Source organism: Sceloporus occidentalis, unplaced genomic scaffold (genome assembly GCF_023333645.1).
Source record: "Sceloporus occidentalis isolate IW3139 unplaced genomic scaffold, rSceOcc1.0.p SCAF_1, whole genome shotgun sequence".
NCBI lineage: Eukaryota > Metazoa > Chordata > Lepidosauria > Squamata > Phrynosomatidae > Sceloporus > Sceloporus occidentalis.
Window position 1 is genome coordinate 221,325,617 of NW_028316981.1, and position 20,844 is coordinate 221,346,460.

At 42.8% G+C, this 20,844-nt stretch overlaps 1 protein-coding gene across 4 annotated transcripts; it reads left to right on the forward strand.

Annotated features, from left to right (window-relative positions):
* Positions 1–1,353: 1,353 nt before the first annotated feature.
* LOC149323506 (mucolipin-1-like) lies at positions 1,354–19,213 on the forward strand. Of its 4 annotated transcripts, none has more exons than XM_089489082.1 (16): positions 1,354–1,565; positions 4,193–4,336; positions 7,105–7,215; positions 7,466–7,683; positions 9,885–10,052; positions 10,156–10,312; positions 10,797–10,914; positions 11,536–11,632; positions 11,826–11,925; positions 12,995–13,101; positions 13,975–14,124; positions 14,254–14,355; positions 14,622–14,744; positions 15,672–15,878; positions 16,371–16,501; positions 17,158–19,213. In XM_089489082.1, the coding sequence occupies exons 3-16, from the start codon at positions 7,212–7,214 to the stop codon at positions 17,192–17,194; spliced, it is 1,719 nt and encodes a 572-aa protein (XP_089345208.1). In that variant the 5' UTR covers positions 1,354–1,565; positions 4,193–4,336; positions 7,105–7,211; the 3' UTR covers positions 17,195–19,213. The 4 variants fall into 4 exon arrangements, with proteins under 4 accessions (XP_089345208.1, XP_089345207.1, XP_089345206.1 ...); XM_089489081.1 differs by lacking the exon at positions 4,193–4,336 and adding an exon at positions 5,049–5,250; XM_089489080.1 differs by lacking the exon at positions 4,193–4,336.
* The last annotated feature ends 1,631 nt before the right edge of the window (positions 19,214–20,844 follow it).

Sequence of the window (20,844 nt, forward strand, 5' to 3'; positions counted from 1 at the left end):
TCCCAGACTTATCCCATGGCCAACATGGCTAAGGCTTTTGAGGAAAAGCTATTCCAGCCCAACATTAGAAGAAACTTGCTGACAGTAAAAGCTGTTGGACTCCCTTGGAGTGCAGCGGAGTCTCCTTCTTTGGAGGTCTTTAAGCAGAGGCTGGATGGCCATCTGTCAATGGGGATGCTTTGACTGAGAGTTCCTGCATGGCAGGATGGGGTTGGACTGGATGCCCTTGGGGTCTCTTCCAACTCTATGATTCTATCTGTCGGGGATGCTTTGACTGAGAGTTCCTGCATGGCAGGATGGGGTTGGACTGGATGGCCCTTGTGGTCTCCTCCAACTCTAGGATTCTATGATGCTATGATTCTGGGAGTTGAAGTCCAAAATCTCTTACAGTGGGCACCTTTGGAAACCACTGTTCTGGAGTAAAGACCCACAAAAAACGATGGATGCTGTTGTGAGCTTTATATTGGGCCCCCATTATGGTCTCTCTCTCTCTCTCCCTCCCTCCCTCTCTCTCTCCCTCCCTCCCTCTCTCTCTCCCTCTTTCTCTCCCTCCCTCTCTCCCTCCCTCTTTCTCTCCCTCTCCCTCTGTCTCTCTCCCTCTCTCTTTCTCTCTCTCCCTTTCTCTCTCCCTCTTTCTCTACCTCTTTCTCTCCCTCTCTCTTTCTCTCTCTCCCTCTCCCTTCTTCTCTCTCTCCCTTTCTCTCCCTCTCCCTCCCTCTCTCCCCCTCTTCCTCTCCCTCCCTCTCTCTCTGTCTCTCCCCCTCTTCCTCTCCCTCCCTCTCCCTCTCTCTCTTTCTCTCCCTCTCTCTCCCCCTCTTCCTCTCCCTCCCTCTCTCCCTCTTTCTCTCCCTCCCTCTCTCTCTCTCCCTCTCTCCCCCTCTCTTCCTCTCCCTCCCTCCCTCTTTCTCTCCCTCCCTCTTTCTCTCCCTCTCCCTCTGTCTCTCTCCCTCTTTCTCTCCCTCTCTCTTTCTCTCTCTCCCTTTCTCTCCCTCTCTCTCTCCCTCTCTCTTTCTCTCCCTCCCTTTATCTCTCCCTCTTTCTCCCCTCCCTCTCTCCCTCTTTCTCTCCCTCCCTCTCCTCTCTTTCTCTCCCTCCCTCTCCCCTTCTCTCTTTCTCTCCCTCTCTCTCCCTCTCTCTCTCCCTCTCTCTTTCTCTCCCTCCCTTTATCTCTCCCTCTTTCTCTCCTTCCCTCTCTCTCTCCCTCTTTCTCTCCCTCCCTCTCCCCTTCTCTCTTTCTCTCCCCCTCTCTTCCTCTCCCTCTCTCTCCCCCTTCCTCCCTCCCCCTCCCCCTCCCTTCCCTCCCTCTCTCTCCCTCTCTCTCTCTTTTCCCCTCAGGCGGTCGGCCATTTTCAAAAGGTCGCGCGACCCCTCACGTGACTCCAAGGCCCACGTGACAACGGCGCCATTTCGCGTCCCATGACCGGCCGGATGGAGGCCAGGAGGAGGAACCACTCTCTCTGTTGATGGCGTTCGGCGCCGGAGCCGGCCGGGAAGGGATCCATGTTGTCCGCTGCAACACCATCAGCAGCACCTCCTGGGCCTCACGGCAGGGTTCCCCTCCGAAGGTGAGAGGCGAAAGGGGGACTGCCATGCTGAGCATCTGCTTTCCATTTGGGGGTTGTGGTTTTCTTGTTGGCAAGGTTTGTTCAGAGAGCCTTTGCCATGGCCTTCCTCCGAGGCTGAGAGAGTGTGACTTGGCCAAGGTCACCCAGTGGGTTTCATGGCCATACATAGAAGGATGTGTGGGTCGCCATAAGTCAGTTTTCTTCAGAGGGGGGTTGCCACTGCCTTCTTCCCCTGAGAGAGTGTGGCTCAGACCCAAGGTGAGTGGGGATCTATGGCTGAGCTGGGACCTGAACCCTGGTCTCCAGAGTTGCAGTCCAACACTCAAACCACTACTCAACGCAGCCTCCTTCAGTTCAATATCCTAACACTGTTGTTGTTGTTGTTGTTGTTGTGTGCCTTCAAGACGTTTCCAACTAAAGCAAACCTATCCCAGGGTATTCTTGGCAAGTGTCTTCAGAGGGGGATTGCCATGGCCATCCTGAGGCAGGGAGAGTGTCACTTGCCCAGTGGCTTTCCATGGCTGATCCAGGAATTGAACCCGGGTCTTCAGAGTACACCACTTAAACCACGACACCCCACTCCAGTAACTGGCCCTTGCCTTGCTTTGCTTTCCCAGAATGAATGCGCAGCTTGCAGCTTTGAAGGTTTGTGAGTTTGGAGACATTCTTGTCCAGGAGCTACACATTTTTCTTCCAGACCATCAAAAGACTTCTTTATAAGTGAATGGTACGAAAGGAAGGGAACTCAGGCTGGTGCCACACTGCAGCATTAATCCAGTTTGACACTGCTTTAATTGCTGTGGCTCCATCCCGTGGGATCCTGGGGTTTGCAGTTTGTTGTGGCACAGCGTTCTCTGACAGAGAAAGCTTAAAAATCTCTCAGAAAACTGCCCAATCCCAGAATTCCATAGCGTTGAGCCTTGGCGGTTAAAGCCATGTCAAACTGGATTAATTCTGCAGTGTAGATGGATCCTGTGTTCAACCGTTCTGTTTCTAGCAGGTTCGGCCCTGGTTAGTACTTTGATGGGAGACCAACAGTGAATGTAGACTATGGTCCAAAACACACTGCAGAAATAATCCAGTCTGAGACTGTTTTATCTGCCCTGTCTAAGTGCTGGGGAATTCTGGGAACTGTGGTTTTGTGAGACATTGAGCCTTCTCTGTAATAGAGCTCTGGTGCCACAACAAACTACAATTACCAGGATTCCCTAGCACTGAACCAGGGCAGTTAATGCAGTCTCAAACTGGGTTATTTCATAGAATCATAGAGTTGGAAGAGACCACAAGGGCCATTCGGCCCAGCCCCCTGACATGCAGGAACTCTCAATCAAAGCTCTGCAGTGTGTTTTGGAGCTATATTTCAGAGGATGGGACTGGCAAAACTACCAAGTATTATTCCTTGTGTAGGAAAACCCAAATAAATTAATGGGGTCACCATAATTCGACAGGCGACTTGAAGGCATGCACACTTACACACACACACACACACACACACACACACACACACAAGCAGTTGTGGGGGCAACAAGGAAGGAAGTTTTACTTGCTCCCCACCCTCCATGTTTGCTGCTATCCTATGGAGCAGCGATTCCCAAACTCTGGCTTTCCAGGTGTTTTGGACTTCAGCTCCCAGAATCCTAGACTATTGATCAAGAGCACCAAGGATTCTGGGAACTGAAGTCCCAAACACCTGGAAGACCAGAGTTTGGAAATCACTGCTATGGAGGAAAGAAACAGAGAGACGCCAATCCTGCCTAGAGATGAGGACAGGATGAATGTTGTTCATAACGTACATTATATTCTTACCTAGTCCATAAACAAATCATTCAGATAAATTACATGACAATACAATTCCTATAATACAACACAAACAATTAAATTAACACCTCTACAAACAAACCCAAACTGGCCTCCCACTCTCCGAATCAGGTACATACATATTTCTAGAAATTACATATAGTATTTTATTTTTGCTTACTCTGTATTTTCACTTCTGCCAAATCAATCTTCCTAAGTAAAGCTAAGTATTCAAACTCCACAAATTTACATACGTCTTCTTTCCTCTGTAAATACAGTATAGGATAAAAGATTTCCAGTCTAAAAAAAATAATTCAGTGTCCTACCAAAACAAGTAGTTTGTCCATTCCAGTCATCTTTAGTATCAGTTTGTCTTTAGATGAAATCTCTGGGTTCTTCCAGTGTTTTGTGTTTGTACCTAGCTGCCAAATCCATGTAGTGCAGCACCTTATAATTTAGCTCTTTGTTCTGTTGGCATAATAAGTGGCATCATAACTTAATAGAGATAATTACTGTATGTAGCGAGCTAGACATTCCCAGGTTCTGATGAGTCTGAATTACACGCAAGCTCCAGGAAAAGAGATTCCAGCTCAACATTAGGAGGAACTTCCTGACAGTAAGGGCTGTTCGACAGTGGAACAAACTCCCTTGGAGTGTAGTGGAGCCTCCTTCCTTAGAGGTCTTTAAACAGAGGCTGGATGGCCATCTGTCGGGGATGCTTTGATTTGGATTTCCTGCATGGCAGAATGGGGTTGGACTGGATGGCCCTTGTGGTCTCTTCCAACTCTATGATTCTATGAAATGTCAGTTCTTTTCTTCTCTCCTTACAGTATGATTGCTAGACAGACAAAACTATTCTTCACTAGCAACTAGTAAATGTCTTTGCTGCAGACTAAACAGAGCCTTAAACAATAGGCACATGCCTGTTCCAGAGCATCAAAAGAGGCATGAATACATCAATGCTTTTTGAAAAGGTACTCATTAATACAAATAGTATGAAATATTAGAAATTCCCTCCAACTTTGGCATTACCAATGAGCTCATGTCTTAGTTTAAATTTAAGAGCTGATTGTTCAGCCACTTCAGACTTTCATAGTCTATGAAAAAAAATGCTAAATGACAGAGAATAGGGATAGCTGTATTGGACAAACTATATATTTTGATAATATATAGGGTATTATTATTATTATTATTATTTTGAAAGACTGGGAGGGGACCTTTTATTTAAAGAGGAAAGAAGGTGCAAGTACATTTCGGGGACTGAATGCTGAGTTTGATTTAGGAAGACTGATTTGGCAGAAGTGAAAATACAGATTAAGCAAAAATGAAGAAGTACGTGTAATTTCTAGAAATATTTATGCATCTGATTCGAAGGCTGGGTGTCCAGTTTTAGTTTGTTTGCAATGGTGTTAATTTAATTGTTTGTACTCTACTATAGGTCTTGCATTGTTATGTATTGTTTGTTATTTGTATATTGTATGGTTTGTTTATGCTAAAAAAATAGATTTTCTTTCTTTAAAGAACTTGAGTGCTTAATTTTTTTAACATTCTTTAGACAACAGTGACACACAGGATTGTTGTTTTTAAAAAGCAAGTATCTTTACAAGTTGGAGCCACCAGAGTAAATTTCCACTGGATTTTATTTGTGTATCCACAGCCCGCCCACCCACTTCTTTTCAATTTCAGATGAGATTCTGGAAAGTTTAGACTCAGATGCGAATTGGAACAGAAATCCCAGCCTTAATAGCTTTGAAACCTGGGAACATTGCTCAGACTCAATACACTGGAAGGAGTTTGCTCACCCCCACCTGCAAGTGATGACAAGGGCATGCTTGCTGGTTGTTGGGGGCGTCAAGTCCAACAGCCTTTGCAGCCATGCCATCAAGTGGTGAGGACACCTTAAACTTTACTCCGGAAAGATTAGCAATGCCACATGACTGTTCCATAGGCCAATCCACAAATGGGGAGAGGGGGTTAAAGAGCTGTGGAGGCCAAAAGGAAAGAATGGTAGAGGCATAGACTGAGCCTCACCCCTTTAATTGGGGGGAAATCATGTGGCCTGTTTACAGACAGTATGTGGCCCCAGAGGCTTTATTATGGCCTCCCATTCCCCAGTCCCACATGCATTTTTTTTCAGATCCAAAGTGCCCCAAAGTTATAAATTGCATTTCCCAGTCCTAAACCATCAAGTCAAATTCACACACATACACACTTTACTCCGGAAAGATTAGCAATGTTAATCTTCTAGTTTTGATTTATGGTCAAAATTGGCTAAAATGGCAAGGTGTGGCATGTTGAGGGGCTTAAAATTGATACCCACACCCACCTCAGCTGTTTACTCAGCCCTAGATTTAAGTCTTCCTAACCAAATAGACGGTAGTGTACTAGTGTGATACTCAGGTAATCTAATTTATTGTCAAATTCCAACCTCTTTTAAATGTAGAATATTATAGATGCCTGTTGTCTTTCCTACAGGGATAGACACACACTCATATACGCCCTCAGAGACATCAAGAGCAAGGAAACTATGCTGCTGTCTTGGTCTGAAAGGGAGAAATGTTGGGAAACAAAGATCCCTTTAATTTTTTCTTCCAAATGGCAGTCTTATCATTCTTTGTTTATTTGGGGGTATCAATCAGCTTACAATTTAAAAACAATCCTATTAAAACACATGGAATGTCATGGTTTCAAACAATAATATGGGACTGGTGGCTGCTATGGCAGCCAACAAAGAACTTTATTAAAACATCATCGTTATTTTCAGATATGTTGTCCTTTGATCATGATTGATTGGGAGATATATTGAAACCAAGTCTTTTGCTTTGCTCCCAAGCCTTGTAACACTGATGGTGTAAAAGAAAAGCCTCAAAGGAGAAATGAGTGAGTCAGGCATACAAAAATCTTGGTAGTTTAGGGGACACAGAGATGCCATTTCTTTATATCCAGTGTAGTAGTATAATGCTCAGTATAATACTCGGACTGTTGAGTCTATGTACAAATCTCCTGTGAGCCATAAAATGGCCTAAGCCACTATTTCTGTCTCACCAACCTAACAAGAAAGAGTGTTAAATACGGGGAAAGGACATAGATACCGCTTGGAGTTCCCAAAAAGAATGGTGGGATTTAAATGTAACAAATAAATGATTGCTCAGTCTTCACTGACATTAAGAAACCCTCTTGCCTTCAGCCTTGCAGGTGATGTATCTTGAGTTTTGTGCCAGTGAAGAATGTAAATGCTACCATGTGGTGAATTTTCATTTTGGAGATCTTAAAACACTTGAATTTCTTTTGTTCATTGTGCAGGGTGTTGCATCTGTGCCAGTCAGCAGTTTGGATCTGATGTGCAATATTGTCTTTTCACTACCAGCTGGAAACATAGGGTTCTCTCACTGAGCGCCATTGCTTTCTGTGCTGATCCAAAATTTGGAAAAGTTACTTTTGGACTACAACTGTCACCCATCTTGGCCACTGTGATAGATTCTGGGAATTATAGTCCAAAACATAACTTTCCCAAGCTGTGTCCATGGGAATACTTGGTGTGTTTTTCTCCTTATGCCCTGTAGAGGGGTCAGATGACAGCAGTGTTGGTTTTGCCTTGCTTGATGTAAGCAATGAAATCACTTGTTTTGTGGCAAAGCCTGTCTCTGCTTGGAACTGATTTGGTTGACTCACTATGTATAATCATAATCTGATGTGGCCTATCTAAAGACATACACATATGTTCTGGTTTGCCTGTTTATAGATGCTTCCTGACCAACTGTGTGCCTTGAAGGGGATGAAGAAACACTAATAAGCCACAAGCTGGTCTTATGAGAGAGAGCTGATAAGAGCTGAGTTTGCAACTCCAAGATGGGTAAGGAGGGGGCAAGTTGTGAAAACTGTGAAGTTATAAAACTTTTAAGTGTTGATTTTCTGCTTCTCTAGGAGGGATTGTATAATAAAGATGGGATTATTGTACATAGCAGAACTGATGGTAGTAGACACTTATAACTCTTAACTTGATTAAATCACAGGAAATCTAGGGATCACATGAGAGAGAAGGACTCCCCCCTCCCTCCTTGAAGCTGAGATTGTAAGACCTTGTTCTATTTTTTTCCTTTTAGAGACACAGAAGTTGCTAACCTCAGTGAATTGTTATGGGTCCCAAGATGGAGATACAAGGCCAAGCTTAAGGCCTCCTTCTTTTCAACCAGAAGAAGAGGAACTCCGCAGGCGCCTCAAGTATTTCTTCATGAGCCCCTGTGACAAGTTTCGTGCCAAAGGTCGGAAGCCATTCAAGTTAGTACTGCAGCTGATCAAGATCATAATAGTCACCATCCAGGTATGTAAGGAAGGGAGAACCTGGGAGAGGTGCAAGGTGAATTTGATAACAGGGCTATCCAGACACCTTAAAACAAATACAGTGGTACCCCGGGTTACGAAATTAATTCGTTCCGCCGCCGCTTTCGTAACCCGGAAACTTTCGCTAGCCGAAAAGCCCATAGGCGCTAATAGCGAAAGCCGCGATTCCGTGTGAAATCGCGCCGAAAAGCACCAAATTTTTCTTCGTAACCCGAAATAACCTTCGTAACCCGGAAAACTGTTTTTAAATGGATTTTTTTCGTAACCCGGAAATTTCGTAAGGCGGCGCATTCGTATCCCGGGGTACCACTGTAGTTTTCTGTGGGTAGCTTCTTCCTTTCCTCTGTGATGAGACTGGGAACTTTTGACTCTCTATATATGTTAGGCTTCAGTTTGCATAGTCCTTTACTGTTGGACAAGGCAGATGGAAACTGAAATCCTAAAGATCTGTAGGGCCACTAGTTCCCCACACTTATACTTGGTGCTGCATTCTGCAAATCTGTCTGCATAGGTTGGTAATTGTCAGGGATGTGCTCTGGTTATAATTTACCCAGACAATTAACTGCCTAGTGTTTTGATGATCAAAATTACTGTGGTAGCACCAAGCTGTAAAGATACTCGCTTTTTAAAAACAGCAATCCTGTGTGTCACTGTTGTCTGAAGAACTTTTTAAAAATTTAGCACTCAAGTTCTTTGGAGAGAAAAAAATCTATCTTTTTTTTAGCATTTAGCATTTTTTTAAATAGTGAAGTGACTGAACAATCAGCTCTTAAATTTAAACTAGCATATGAGCTCATTGGTAATGCCAGAGTCAAAGGGCATGCCTACTATTTCATAACATTTGTACTAATGAGTACCTTTTCACAAGACTTTGATGTGTTCAAGGTTCCATAGAGTTTGTTTAAGGCTCTGTTTAGCCTTTAGCTAATACACATACTAGTTGCTATGGAAGAACAGTTTATTCTGTCTAAATCAGTTTCTGGGGGCCAAATGATACTATTTTATTCATTTTGTAGCATGATCCTGTTTAGTTAGTCCCATGTATGCCCACTGATTATGTTAAGCTGTTTGGATTGTTATCAAAGAGAGAAACAGAACCTCTTTGCAATGGGAAGCTGAGATTCTGCTCTGAACTTAGAAGCAGCAGACAGCTCCTTAGAAACCCTCAAAAGCAGGTATTTACTTTGCTGCATTTGGGATTGAGTTGGGAGGGAGGTAATGCAGAAGAGGAGGAGGCATAGAAGTGCAGTGGAGAAACATGAGTATGATTATACACACAACATGAGAATATGATTATACACACAACATGAGAATACATTAAAGCAAATTGCTGGATTGAGCTATCCAGAGGCCAGGCAAACTCATTATTATACTTTCTTTCATTGGCTTGGAATAGATCTTGTATTTGACAACAAGACATGTATTTTCCATTTTGGCATCAGTGACTAAGCAGCATGACAATGTAAATAAAGAACTTGGGCATGCCAAACATAAATGGATTCAATATCAGCATTTTGAAGTCAGACAGGCATGAAAAAAATGGCTCACTGGCTTCCTTTGCCTTCAGAACAGAGTTTCTTCTATATTCTGTCACAATAGACTATGGCTGTGGGTGCCTTCACATAGAAGGCACCTAGCATTAATAAACCAAAATGCAGTGTGCACCTGTCTTCCCTGTCTTAACAGATTTTCTGTAGTAAGCAAAAAGGCAGAAGAAGCAATTAAAAACGTTGAGATCTATAAATGGAAAATGACAACATGTAGACCTACAAAATTCTATGAATAAGGAAGGATGATTATATGTTAAAAGCTGTGTTGGGAAGCATCTGGAGTCTCTTACAACAGAAGGGTAATATTTAATCTTGCTCAGTGTTACTAGACCCAAAACTTAATGCTTCATTTATTTTTGTTCTTCACTCAGAGACCAGTGAGGGCATTAGCCCTGAGTGAGTTCCTAGAGGGACCATCTCTATGTAAATCTCAAAGTATGCTCCCAGGGTGAGATGATAGGATACTTGAACACATTATCTCTTCTCTCCTTGCAACTGTCTCAATTCCTTGACAGGATTGGCTCCCAAGCACAGAAAGGCATGGGATGGTCTGATATATCAGGATTCACAGAGTTGAGGTTCTTGCATTCTCCTTAGCTAGGTTTGTGTTGTCTGGTTTCTATTTCTACAGCTCATCCTCTTTGGCCTCAGTAACCAAATGGTGGTGACCTTCAAAGAGGAGAACACTATTACATTCCATCACCTCTTCCTAAAGGACTATGCAGATGGATCAGAGGATACCCACGCAGTCTATACACAGTCAGATGTCTATAACCACATGTTCTATGCCGTAGATAAGGTGAAAAGGGGCACAGTGGTGCTAATATGTGGGTTGTGGGATTTTGTAAGGGGGCAGATGGAACTAACTGTACTGCTGTGATGATGGCAAATTTTCCTTGCAGTATTTGGCCATTCAGAATGAGACAGTTGGTCGCTATGCCTATGTGCGTGCCCATGGCGTTAACCAGTCAGCCCTCATGCTCTGCCAGCACTATTACCGTAAAGGGAGTATTGATCCTGCCAATGACACCTTCAACATTGACCCTGAGGTTATCACAGGTAAGTAACTGCCTTCCTCTGGTCCCCAGGGATCCTACCTGCTCTGCTCCCTTAGAGATGGGAATGGTTCTTTCCCTTATTTGCAACCTATTCACCCATTTGCATCTCACAGTAAGGCTTAAAGGAAAGGCAAATGGTTTTTTTTCTATAGTGTAGCACAATTCTCTGTAGAGTCTGGAACTTGCTTCATTCACTTTTCCTTTCCTGAACTGTAGTTTTGTCTCTTATGTTTTGGAACCTTTTTTACTCATGCTGACTTCATAACCATATTAGCTGGGTGATTATGGAAGTTGTAGTTGAAAATGTAACTTTTCCAAGCTCTGTATTGTAGTATGAAAAGTGATGGTTGAAACTTGGTATGGGAAGTGTGCACACTTCTGGACGCACGCACGCACACATACACATGCACACACACTCTGATATCAGTACCTGCAAGCACATGCATTCACATGCCTTTATGTGAAAGTATCTCCTTTCTCTGTAGAGTGCCTGGGTGTGGATCCCCCAGGGAAGATACCTTCTTCGCTGGACCTTGAAGAGTCCCTTCCAGATTTTGTGGAGCCAGACCGAAGCTACAGAAATTTTACTCTCAAGTTCTACAAGTAATAGCCATTTTTTAAATGTTTGCTATAGCTTGGGATAGTTGGTGGGACTGTGTCCATCCAAGAAGTCACATGTAAAATCCTTAAGGTTTTTTTTTTCTTCCTGTGTTACTTTTAAATAATTGAGACTCCATGTCTCCATTACTGTTTTTAAATCTTTATAGATTTAGAAATTTTACAAATTGCACTTATCAGCTAGCATCAGCTAGCATCTTGCAGCCTTCACCATAAATAACTTGATCTTATCTCACTGTATTATTTCTGGTGCATTTGAACAGTGATGTTACTGTTTAGTAACTATTCCCAACAAGGGCTGACTCTTTCAGTCAATTGCTGAATGGTTAAGTCAACCATTAGTCAACCATGTTAATATGTTAACCACTGATTAAGTTGAACAATGGTTACTATAAATCCCATTGATTGTGTGGATCTAGTCTTGTTGGATCTGGCAACCAGATTTAGGCCATTGTCTCATTTCCCCTCACCCCTACTGCTTAAGCAGCTAAGTTTTCTTAAGCTTTCCTGACAAGAGAAGTTCTCCATTATGTCTGCTTTCACACTCCTATGAAATGTAGTGGGAGATTGAGATCGAGCTGACTCTCCCCATCTTGTCTCTGGCAGGCTCATTAATGTCACCATCCGGTTCAAGCTGAAAGCCATCAACATACAAACAATAATCAACAATGAGATTCCAGACTGCTACACCTTTTCTATCACAGTGAGTATCTCTGTTTGAGGAGATGGTGTCTTTGCCCTTCTCTTCCGAGTCTGAACATTCTTCATCCACTTCTTGGACTATAAAACAGAAAGATGTAAGTCTAGGGCTTCTGATGTTTTGGCTACTGACATGTCTGCTGCTTCTGGTGGGAGGTATATTGTCAGCCATCCCTTATTTTTCTTTATTAATCTAGATCACATTAGACAACAAAGCACACAGTGGCCGTGTGAAGATCCACTTGGACAACAAAGTGAGCATCCAGGAGTGCAAAGACCCCAGTGTCTATGGCAAAGGTACCAGAAGGGACATGGGGCAGCAATATGGCACAATCATAACCTCTGTTTTGAAGTGATTGGTTTGAATCCTGTTTTGGAGAGAAAAGCCAGAGTACACATTAGCACAATAACTATGCCTGGACCTTCCAACATGAAGATTGGTTCCTCATAGCTCATCCCATCTTCAGCATAGCTGGCAATAGCTGATGCCATACCTCATTGATAAACCCACTGAGCCTTGTCTCTTATTATGGCTGTCTATTAATTGGATAATTGGTTGTTAAAGCTACTCAGATTATGAACTTAATAAATTTAATATGTACTCTATAGATCAATGTTTTGGCATTAACTTTCTTGGGCTGATCTCACCTTCTAGTGCACTGAGATAATATTTTCACTCCATGTTGATCTCGCCTTTTAGTGCATCAATACTTTTATCTTGTGTTGATAAATTTTAAACGTTTAACATTGTCTGTCTATTAGTTATTTTTCTCTCTCTTTCAGTTCAAAAGCCCCAGCCTTTCTTAAAGTTTGCATCACAAATCCATTCAATCATCCCTTTTGTGGACATTCTGAAGCTTTGGGTGGATTAAAACTGCACATTGTATTCCAAGTACAGCACAGATTTATATAATAGCATTATCATATTTACTATTTTATTTTCATCTTCATTTCTTACTTTGACCTGCCTTTATTTGACAGTCACATCTTTTCAGAGATTCCAAATTCTGTGTCCTGAGTAGTTTAGGCTAAGTGAAGCTCTATCAGTCCAGCCCTTCCAGTTCGATCTGTGTCCATTTCCCCTTTCCCCCTCCTCACTCTACCCATGCTTACTCGGGGAGAGTCACCATGCTTTCCTCCTCGTTTACTTTAGTTAGCCTTCATTTTTCTCAGGGTGCTTGTTCAAATTCCACCTGGCATTTTCCATGTGCCATCTTGTCATCACTTTTGTTGTCTGTTCACTCTTGCCTACATGTTCTGATCAAGCCTGTTTCGATTGTAACTTCTGTACATAGGGAACATTATCGTATCTCTTCTCTGCATTGTTTTGCATATTGCTCACCACTGTCCTCCTCCTTTCTTGTAGGAGATAATGGTTTCCGGATGTTCTTTGATGTAATCGTGCTCCTGATCTGTGTGCTGTCCTTCGTCTTGTGTTCCCGCTCAATCGTCAGGGGGCTTCTGCTGCAGCATGTGAGCGCTGCTGGGATAGGGCATCACAAACCCACCAGCATCAGTTTAGGCATAAATTGCAGACATATTTGACCAAGTCTAGCCCATCTATACAAAGCAAAAGCCCAAAATATTTTTCAGTCTTTAACATCCTAAGGCTGGAGTAGACCTGAGAGGGCAGCTGCTTCTCCTTTTTTCTAAGCTTTCCCTGCCATATTCTCTTTCTGGGGTGGAGTCTGTCATTCCCCCCCCTCCCCAATATATATTGATTAGTAGTTGCTGTATAAGAAGGTGGTGTTTATGGCCACCACACCTGATTTCTTAGACTGTGGTGTTGCTGGTTGGAGAGGTTGAGGTCAGTTCTGCCAGAGCAATTTTATTCCTAGTGATTTTATTTCTTATGATAAACATTCCTTATAAGGAAAGGCTGAGTCCCTCTGTGCTCTGCTCCCTGCTTATTTTATTGGCCTAGCAGGAGATGAAGTATCAGGCCAGGAAAGCACATAAGATACCCTCCACGTTCTCCTCAAAAGTATGCTTTAATACGAGTTTAGCAGCCATAATAATAATAATTTATATTCCACTTTTTCACAAAGGAATCAAAGCAGATTCCAACAGTATAAATAAAACATCAAACAATTAAAAATTTCAATTAAAAAAAAACCCCCAAACCCCAACCCTTCCCCCAATCATAAAAACGGTGATCAACCCATAAAAAGAGATTAAGCATCCAAAAATTTAAAACTGTCCAATAGGAATACACTAAAATTTTAGGCAGATTAGCCCAATTAGGTGTGTTCTCCTTTGGAGCAAGGGAAAAGGGGTTGTAGAGTAGAGTTTTGTGTTTTGGAGTCAAGTGGGGAAGCTCACTGGAGGCCTGTTTTCCATATACAGGAATTCACCCAGTTCTTCCAACGCTGCTACAACCAAGACATCTGCCTGTCTGACCGCATGGAATTTGTGAATGGCTGGTACATCCTGCTTGTGGTGAGCGACATCATGACTGTATCTGGGACCATAATGAAGATTGGGATTGAGTCCAAGGTAAGGAACTGGCCAGACGGGCTGTGAGACAGATTCTGATGCTGGGACACAGAGTGAGCTGCTCATGACATATCTGCTGGTACTTACCCAGCAGCCCTGCATAATACATAATATTTTGTTTGCTTGCAGAACTTTGCCAATTATGATGTGTGTGGCATCCTTTTGGGCACCTCTACACTCTTGGTCTGGGTTGGTGTCATGCGCTATCTCAGCTTCTTCCAGAAGTATAATGTGAGCTGAGCACTTTTCTTCTCCCCCTAGACCCTGTATCTGAAATGATTGATTTCCTTTATTTTCTTTTTTTAATGAACACTGGGCCTCTCAGTATGATGCATTCTGAACTCCACTGTATTGTAACTTCAGTTTTCATTAACTGGTGACTTTAGCCAGGCTGTCTAGCACGTTCAGTGCTGATGTGGAATTTGAACTTGTGTCACACAGCCCTAGTCCAGGACTCCTTTTTCTGACTTGAGTCTTCTTGCTTGATGTCACCCTAGATCCTTATTGTCACCATGCGGGTTGCCCTCCCCAACGTCATCCGTTTCTGTTGCTGTGTGGCAGTCATCTACCTGGGCTACTGTTTCTGTGGCTGGATCGTGCTTGGACCCTACCATGTCAAGGTATATGGGGAAGGAAGCATGGGTTGCTGGACATGGTGCAGAGGGGGGAAACCAGTGAGGACATATCTGTGTAAAAACAAACCAATGACATCTTTCAAAACATTGTCATCACAATTAACATCCATCATCCTTGAAGAAGGAAGCTGGTTACCTAGATCTTTGAAGAGTAAGCATGAGGAGGAGGCCAAATGGCCAATGGCATTTGTTAGCTTCATCTAGATAGACAACAGAAGTGGCAAGTCTCCATTTCAGGCACCATCCATATTGACTTTTCCTAGACCACTGTTGAGTGTTTACCAACTCCTCAAATGCCTGAAGGACACAGAAGGATTTGGTATCAGCTGAGGAACACATAACCCTGCTTAGGGGTTTCCTGCATCTGACCTAAACAAACACCTTGCATTTTTCCAATCTGAAAAAGACGAAGTGGTTACATTGGAAGTATGGATCCTATAGTGAGGGCTGGACTGGTGACCTTAGAGTATATACATATAAATGCATGTTTTTCAATATTAATTGCACACTTTGTGGGCTCTGCATCCCACTGCAGTTTGATTGGGCTTGGTGCTCAGCTGAGCTGTCAGATCTGCTCTTGCAGTTGAGGTGATTGATGCATGAGAGTCTGTGGAGTCTGTGCTTAGAGAGTCTTCCTCAAATTGCACTGGGTTACAAGATTCAGTCTTGTATGGGGTGTTGGAATAGGAGTAGCATTTCTGAAGTATGCAGGAAGAACTACATTCAGTGCTCCTATTTTGTGGAATTTGCTGTAGTCAATTTACCTTTCAAATGGAGGAACTATCTTTAATTCCTAGTCAATGTCCTGCTAAAAGTGTCACCTGCCTGTTTTCCCCCCCACCGTTTGTGTTTTATCTCTAGTTTTAGGATTTTTCCTCCCATCAGTTCTGTGTTTGGTCTTTTTTATTCTAGTTCCGTACCCTCTCAATGGTTTCAGAGTGCCTTTTCTCTCTTATCAATGGAGATGACATGTTTGTGACCTTTGCATCCATGGAACAGAGCAACTACTTGGTCTGGCTTTTCAGCCAGCTCTATCTGTACACCTTCATCAGCCTTTTCATCTACATGGTGCTCAGCCTTTTCATTGCACTCATCACTGGCTCTTATGAGACCATAAAGGTTAGTCCTTCAGTGAGCCTCTGGTCCTGCTGTAGAGCTGGAACTGAGTAGCTTTCATTCAAGTGTTTTAAAGAAGTACTGCATTCTAGGACTTGACTTTATATAGCTTTCTTCATCCAGTGTTATCTGAGTTGCAGTACAGATAGGGATAGCAAGGAAGGACTGTTTCTAATATTACCTTAGTATGTGTCCACAAAGACTTTTTGGATTTACCAGGGTTCCTGTAGCTGCCTTCAGCATCCTGGTTGCTGTCCCGTTCAGTCTTCTTGAATCATGCTACTCAAAGTCCCTGGACTGGTGGGGGTTCTTGGCTGAAGGTCTATGTTGAGGTTTTAGGAAAGTTAATGGGCACATTTGGTATTGAGCCTGGCACCTTGGGGAAAAATTGCAGCTCCCTCACATTAAACAGCTTGGGAAGCATTGCTGTTGGTAGGCCTATCAGATTCTGCCACAAATGCCTCATGCAGCCCCTCACATCTCCTGTTCTTTCAGCATCAATCTGAGGGAGAAACAACTGTCACACAGCTCCATGCCTATATAGCCGAGTGCAAGGACAGCCCTAAATCTGGGAAGTTCCGCAGGGAGAGTACTTCTTCATGCTCTATCTTCTGCTGCTGTGAGCGGTAAGTCTGTAAAGAAATAGGGATCTGGGTGAGTGCCTTTCCCTCCAGTCATTTTCCTTGGGCTCAGGCAGTTTGGACAGGAAGGCTTCATATTTGCTGCAGAAGGATCAAGTACCTAAGTCTTCCTTCTGTTCCCACCCTCCCCCATCGGAGTCACTTAGGGAAATAAGAAGCTTGGTGACCGATTAGCACTTGGAAGGTTGAAAGCCAAGATATCAGCCAGAAGCTAGGGACCAAAACCAATATATTTGTGTGTGAGAGAGAGACAGAGAAAGAGAGAGAAAGAGAGGTGTGGATATTGTTGCCAGGGGCATAGCACATTTTCTGATTCCATTGGCTAGGGAGGTCGGTTATTTAGTGCAAACTGCTGGAGCCAGAATAATGGAGGTGCAGGTGTGCCAAGCCTTTCCCCAAACACGCATGTCCTGCTAATATCTCCAAGTGAGACACAACACTCTTGTATTCATTGTCAGGGGCAGAAATGCACCAGAGGGTCTGGGCTGATCCTTCAGAATATATATATCAAATGCTATAATAACTCTTTGAAAGCAGAGGACTAGTGTCTGGAGTGTGGAGTGCTGTGGGGAGAGGTGGCCACAAGGCCTGACTGATCTTTCTTTTCTCTTCCTGACATCCCCCCCCCCTCCGGCTTGCAGAACCCCATTACAGGAGAATGTGCTGGTGGTGAACTGAAAAATAATTGGTGTTCCTCATTCATTGTTGGCTGCCTGAGATACAAACTGGCCTGGTTGTGGACTCTTGTGACTGATGAGAAAGTGGCAACAGTCAAGCCAAGCAATTGCCTCCTGTGTGCCAGTTCCACACAGAGTTGCTCAGATACGAGGACAGATGCACAGATGCATCTGAACAGAATGTGTTTGGGGTTGAGCAAGGAGTGGAGTTTCAAGTATGATTAGCCTTTAGTTGGGCCTGTATTAGACCCTGCTGAAGTCACTGCCATATGTACCACCTTTCTCAGGTCATGCAGGACTAGGAGATTTACCAGACAGTTATAGTAAGGGAATGCAGTTTTAAAATGTTTATGTTGAAAAAAAAAAGGCTAGTGACAAGGATGTGGCAGGATTAGATCAAGGCAACCAAAATGTTTCTTTTGAGGGCCTTCAAGACTTTCCTTCTGCCTATAGATTACCACTTCAGATAATGCATTTGCCACATAAATATTGACATGAGGCTGTTCCTGCAAACCAAGGCCCCAAAACAAGATTTTTTTCCTAGAACAGTTTCACATATGACTAGAACCTGGGAGATTTGGGATGCTATCGAATGAAATTTAACCAAGTCCCTAGTGCATAGGGATGAAAGGGGAGATGCTTTTAAAAGACTGGATTGAAGGTGAAGGTTTTTTCTGCCTCATCCTGTACAAGATTCACTCCAGAGCTCAAGTAGATTACCCTTCCTTTTCTGTACTACTCATTTGTGAGGAGGCCTTGTTTAGATATCTTAGTTTGGAAGGAATCCTGTTCTAGATCAGGCAGCAGTTCCAGTGTAGAGAAAGTATAACATGCCACACTCTACAGGTGTCCTGGTAGCTGCCTTGATCCTCTGGTAATGACAACTGAACCTATTAATCATGCACTGGTAAATCAGTTTCTCTTCCTAGCATTGCCTCCAAAATGTTGCAGATGAAAATTGAGGCAGGCTTATTGTTCAAGCACATAGTAAAGAGAACATGTTACTTTAAATAGCAGGCGAGTCCCATGTTGTTTGATCACCCAGCTTTAAACACAGTACTTTGCAGGAAGGCACACGGGACTACGGCAGAAGTGAAATGCACTAGATTGATACCAATACCATGTGCCAACATTTTGGATGAGAAGCTGACCCTGCTCCCTGTGCTTGCTGGAATGTGAAAGGTTGCCAGCTGTGATGCAGAGGGGGTTTCACATCACCCGCCAGATCCTCCAGAATTCACTGGTTCCTCAGCTGGGCTGCCCCACTGCTTTTAAATCCAAGCACTGGTGTTATCCTGAAACAGTTGCTTTAAAGCTGCAGATTCCAAAGCAATACCATTTCCACAGCATTCTCTGTATGGCATTTACAGTTGTGTGCAAGAAACATCCAATTGTGTGCAAGAGAAAGCTCCATCGCAGAGAACGAGAAGCACCTTGTGACTAAAATGCAGAACTGACTATGACCATGCTTACCTTCCTGGAAACTGGAACAGGGAACTATTCCTTTCCATTCATGAATTGTGAAAAAAATCATTTGCTGACCACTCATGTATTGTTAAATAGTGGCCAATAGTTTTAAAACATTTATTTTGTAGATCTGTAACAAAGGTGGAGACCATACTCATTTGGGATTTCATTATTAGTATAATTTATGAAATGATGAAGTGCAATTCTGAACTATAAAGTCAACTGTTTATAGCTAACAATGTTGTTCAAATATTAAGTATGTGAGAAATACTGAAGAGTTAAGCAGTTCCTTTTCACTTTTATCCTGGAGCCTCAAGATTGGTTCAAATACCAGACATACATAGCAACTGTAAAAGACTATTGGTTTTAAAATATGGTCCTTCTTGATCCTTATGGTTGTAATGGTTTTCTATGGTTGTAAACCGCTTTGATCTGTGGAAAAGCGGTATACAAATAAAATTTATTATTATTATTAAAGCTGGGATGCAGAGTCCTCAGCCTTGCCTTTAATTATTGCATCTTCTGCAATGAAAAAGGAAGGCCATCACTGGTATTGTTAGCTTCATGGGATTATTTGTCATAATGGTCCAATTTTGCCTACATGCACAAGGGCTTCCAAGCTGAATTTACTTGATCTCCTTATTTGGGCAGGCTATTCATATTGGGTGCCTTTTGTAGCTACATGGTCAAAACATCCCTTATAATATTAAACTGATATAAAATAATGACTAGGTGTGAAGGAGGGCTAGTCCATGGGGTAACAATGTTTTGGTGGAATTTCTTTTCTTTTAGTTTCAATCCATTGCTCTGTGTTCTAGTTTTTGGAACAGTAGAAAACAAGCTTGCTACTTCTTCCATTTGACATACTTTCAAAGATATCTCATTATGCACATATATGCAAATACAAGTTATTCCAAGATTCCCACCAAAATCTGAAATCCAAAACATTTCTTCCAAGCAATATGGGGTATTTCTTTTAAAAACCATTCGGTTCATATTCGTGTTAATGTTGTTGTGTGCCTTCATGTCATTTGTGTACAAGAATATAAAAACTGCTATGGCGCTTTCCAGACCGCCCAAAAGGGCGGTCTGTAAAGCGCCCTCATTTGCTGCGCGGAGGAGCCTCAGCGGCCAAACCGCACAACTCCTCCGCGCAGCAAAAAGAAGCCGCACAAAGCAAACAGAGTAATTCAGCAGATGAGATGAGGTATCTCAGTATTTCCAGTTGCCAAAGTCTATCCCCTAGATTTCAAGCTTTACAACTAAATGTGTATGTTATAGCATCATTTTTGAAGGAGGGAAGTAATCTTGGAAACACCCTAAACCCAATGGCATATCTTTTTTCAAAAGAAAGAAGCATGCATGTTGCTTTTAAGGTTAATCTGGAACTTCTTAGCAATTTGAGAAATGGAGTAAAAATGTCAGATAGTGATGAATGCAGAAGATAAAACTCCAGAAGGATCGCGAAGAAAGGAAACTAGAATCAGCCATGACTGGTGAAGAAACAGCCCAAAAGATCAAAAATGGGAAGGGTCCTTACTAACGGCTGGTTATGAAGAAATTATCCGGACCTTCAAGGAGTCAGTGCTCATGCTTGTTCAGTAAATCAGCTCAGTCCCTAGCTGAGGAAGAAGAATAACATCAGCAACCATAGGTTTATGAATAAGGAATGTTCTTTGTACATTTAGGTTGTTTCTTTCTGTGGAAGAGAGCCTGCAGGGCTGGCCTTTGCACTACAGTACAACAATTGGAGGGAGGGAAGAGGGAATACCAGTGAGGCACTTGCGCATGGCTCTTACTCATGGTATGCCCAGGCTAGCGCTGACTGCCACTTTTGGAGTCGGGAAGGAATTTTCCTCCAGGACGGATTGGCCTGAGATCCTGGAGGTTTTTCGCCTTCCCCTGGGCACTGAGCAGGAGTCACTTGCCAGGATAATTGGCACATTCAAATCCATTTTTAAAAATAATAATAAAGATAATAAAAATACTAAATTCAACATAAACAGAAATAAGAGCTAATAAAAGAAAAATAAATGTATTGATTAAAAAACTATTTGGTTCCTTTGCTTTTTTTTCACTGATCTGTTAAGCACACTGCTGTCACTTGCTGTTGCATGGATTCTGGGACAACATGGCTTGCTGTGGCAGCTAGCTAGGTATATGGGCTTATATCTTAGAAATCTG

Excerpts from the sequence above, each read along its gene's own strand:
- LOC149323506 (XM_089489082.1), top strand. Across the intron at positions 10,053-10,155 it reads TGTTCTATGCCGTAGATAAG|TATTTGGCCATTCAGAATGA; the intron begins GTGAAAAGGGGC and ends TTTTCCTTGCAG. Across the intron at positions 11,926-12,994 it reads CCCCAGTGTCTATGGCAAAG|GAGATAATGGTTTCCGGATG; the intron begins GTACCAGAAGGG and ends CCTTTCTTGTAG.